The following is a 3,050-nucleotide window of genomic DNA, read 5'->3' as shown; positions in this document are numbered from 1 at the left end:
ACACATTATGAGCTAAGTATCTCTGTGTGCAAACAGACTAACGAGACACTACTGTAAATCAAGCAGACAATAACATTATAAACATCAATTGTTAGGGATGTTGGATCCAACGTGGAGCACGGCATAACTGTCTTTACCAGAGTAATGAATGAAGAAGCACTTTGGTTGTTGTTGCATGTCGTGATGTTTGTAATTTGACTGTCAAAATTGTCCGACAGTAAGATCCAGTATTTACGTTGAAGTTTATCATAAGCTGACTAAACTACTGTTCCCTGAAGGAGGGAATTTCGTAAAATGTTTCCAGCTCTCGCCCTTTCACCATTCGGCACTTGAGTGGTTACACTTCTCCTTCCCCCATCCCTCAGCTGTTTACCAAACCAAGTCTCTGGGCAGCCATTTTGTTGCTGTTTAAAAAACCCACACAACCCAGCAATCGCAGTTCAAACAATAACAAATCTGTCATTCCACCACTGTTTTAGTAATAAGATGATTATGGGGTTGGAGAAATGTAACTAGAGACAGACAGACCTATGGATGTAAGGACTGACCATCCATGAATCAACATTATAATTTTAACCATGTTGAGGCTATACAGTGTTACTTACATTGTTTCTAAACATTGGAGTAAAAAAAGCTTATTTGGGGTAAGCAGTTGAACTCAGCCCAGTGGCATGTGTTATATTCTTCAAGAATCAATGGCTATAAATAAATAATTTAAAAGTCACAATATGGATGTAGCAATTGCAGATTTCCCCTTTAACACCAAACATCAGTTCAACAACTGCAGAGTTTGTGCCTCTGTTTTTTAGAAGGTATTACTAGTGTTAATCAGGGAACAGTTTCTCAAAACCATCTTATGGCTAAATTTCATCGTTAGAACCATTGGATGCCTTAAGATATCTCCTGCTCTTTTGTTTCTAGGTTTGTTTGGTTGGATCTTGGTTAGTTAGGTTGGCTTTGTGCATGCTACCTGTGCTGTGAAAAATGTCTGTCATCTTTTGTATTTGGTGGTGAACTAACATAAATATACGTGGTGTTTTTGCTGTAAAACATTTTAAAAATCGGACATGTTAGCTGGATTCACAAGATGTTTATCTTTCAAATGCTGTATTGGACTTGTTAATGTGTGAAAGTTAAATATTTTAAAAAAATAGATTTTGAATTTCGCGCCCTGCAATTGAGCTGGATGTTGTCATAAGTGTACCGGTGTCGGGCCAGCCAGCCTAACAGGTTTTAAACTGCATACTGCTACCTAGACTGTGTTGTTTGAACAGGCCTACTCCCATGAAAATAGTTTTTCTGTCCCACCTATCTAGATATGAATGTCAAAAAGTGATAAAACAGCTTGCAGGCCCAGTCTGTAGTTCCACCAACAGCTGAACCTGACACTGTTTGACTAATAACTCTTTATTTTCTGTCAGAACCATAGACTTAGATAGACCACATCATTATTGTATCTGTCCCATTATAGTGTCTGTGAGAGCACAGGCAGTGCCATTGAGGCCATCTCCATTTTGAAGTAGTCCATTTTCTTCTTCTACTACTTTTACTGGTAAACCAACTGACAGGGTGCAAACTGCCCCCTAGACTGTGTTGTTTGAACAGGTTCTAAGTCAAGGTTGGCGAGTTACTGCCACCTGCTGTAATGTAATGTTTCCTCATGAGTATAATTCATTGGCTGATCCCTCCTGATGACCTGGATGGAATTATGTGATAATTCCTTAACCCATAGGAAGTCCCACCCTGTTGACTACTTCAAAATTGGGAAGCCCTCAATGGCAATGTCCATGTAAAAACGGATATATCCATCTGAGGCATCAGTAACTTTTATTGGTCTGAACTGAACTTCAGCATGAAGTTTGGCACAAGGCCCACCCCATAGATTAGGGCCGAATGAATGTATTTAAATTGACTGATTTCCTTATATGAACTGTACCTCAGTAAAATTGTTGAAATTGTTGCATGCTGCATTTATGTTTGTGTTCAGTATAGAATAGCAGCACACTGGTATTGAATGAAAACACTTACATGTAACTAAATACTATGGTCAATTACAGGCCTTCCACAGATTTAGGTCAGCTATTTCCTTCTATGTATAATAGTATTATTGTGTTGCATTAACAATTTCATCATCTGTCCTGAGGAAGGGTATTTCCATAGAGCAGGTTGCCTTGCATTGGCAGCTGATGCTTCAGTGCTCTGGGAGTGTTTATAGATTTTTATACATCATGACTGACACTTTAGGATTGCAGTGTTATCATCGGTGGGTCCAGTCTGTTGTCTTCTCAGAGCCACAGATGATGATGAAAATTATGTAGATGATCTCACTGATTCCACTGCTGATCACAGTGGGGTTCCTGACTCAGCATCTCTCTCTACTGGTTCTAATAGGTTTGAATGGGAAAGTCTTCTCTCTGAGCTGTTGCTTCAGACAAGATCTGTAAAGTGACAGAGAAGCTTTGAGAATATGTTAAGATAGTTTGAGAAACCTATGCTACTGTTTGTTCGTGTGTGGTGTTAACAATGATTTTGATTACTATGATTGGTGTCCTTATTTCCCACTTTTTCCATTTCAGTGTCATCTGCAAATCATTTCCTGAATCATGCTGAAAAATTGAAATATGTTAGTCTGGGAAAGACTGTGTCTCTCAGTGCTACAGGAGGTTCAGGTATTGATGATGACATGAGCTGGTACCTGCTGAAACCTGGACAGGCTCCTAAACTCCTGATCTATAAAGTAAAAACCCTTCAGTCTGGAACACCATCTAGATTCAGTGGCAGTAGATCAGGTACTGAGTACACTGTTACAATCACTGATGTCCAAGCTGAAGATGCAGGCGCTAGTCGATTCAGGCGCAGCGGGGAGTTTTATGGACCGCGGTTTCGCACGTAAGTTAGGGATTCCCTTGGTTCAGATAGACCAACCCTTCCCCGTGCACGCCCTAGATAGTCGACCGTTAGGGTCAGGGCTGATCAGGGAGGCCACGGTTCCACTGGACATGGTGACGCAGGGGGGTCATGAGGAGCAGATTAGTCTCTTCCTCATTGAT

At 40.5% G+C, this 3,050-nt stretch overlaps 1 protein-coding gene across 1 annotated transcript in view; it reads right to left on the bottom strand.

The window, feature by feature from the left end:
- LOC139025972 (zinc finger protein 180-like) overlaps positions 1–891 on the bottom strand; it is a 9,608-nt gene extending 8,717 nt beyond the window's left edge. The window contains exon 1 of the mRNA XM_070441247.1: positions 820–891. Within this exon, the coding sequence (XP_070297348.1) occupies positions 820–883 (64 nt within the window). The 5' untranslated portion in view covers positions 884–891. The remainder of the gene's footprint in view (positions 1–819) is intronic.
- Between the last annotated feature and the right edge of the window lie 2,159 nt (positions 892–3,050).

Source organism: Salvelinus sp. IW2-2015, unplaced genomic scaffold, assembly GCF_002910315.2.
Source record: "Salvelinus sp. IW2-2015 unplaced genomic scaffold, ASM291031v2 Un_scaffold3661, whole genome shotgun sequence".
Lineage (NCBI taxonomy): Eukaryota > Metazoa > Chordata > Actinopteri > Salmoniformes > Salmonidae > Salvelinus > Salvelinus sp. IW2-2015.
The sequence above is the reverse complement of the archived record's forward strand: the minus strand, read 5'-3'. Positions and strand labels throughout refer to the sequence as shown.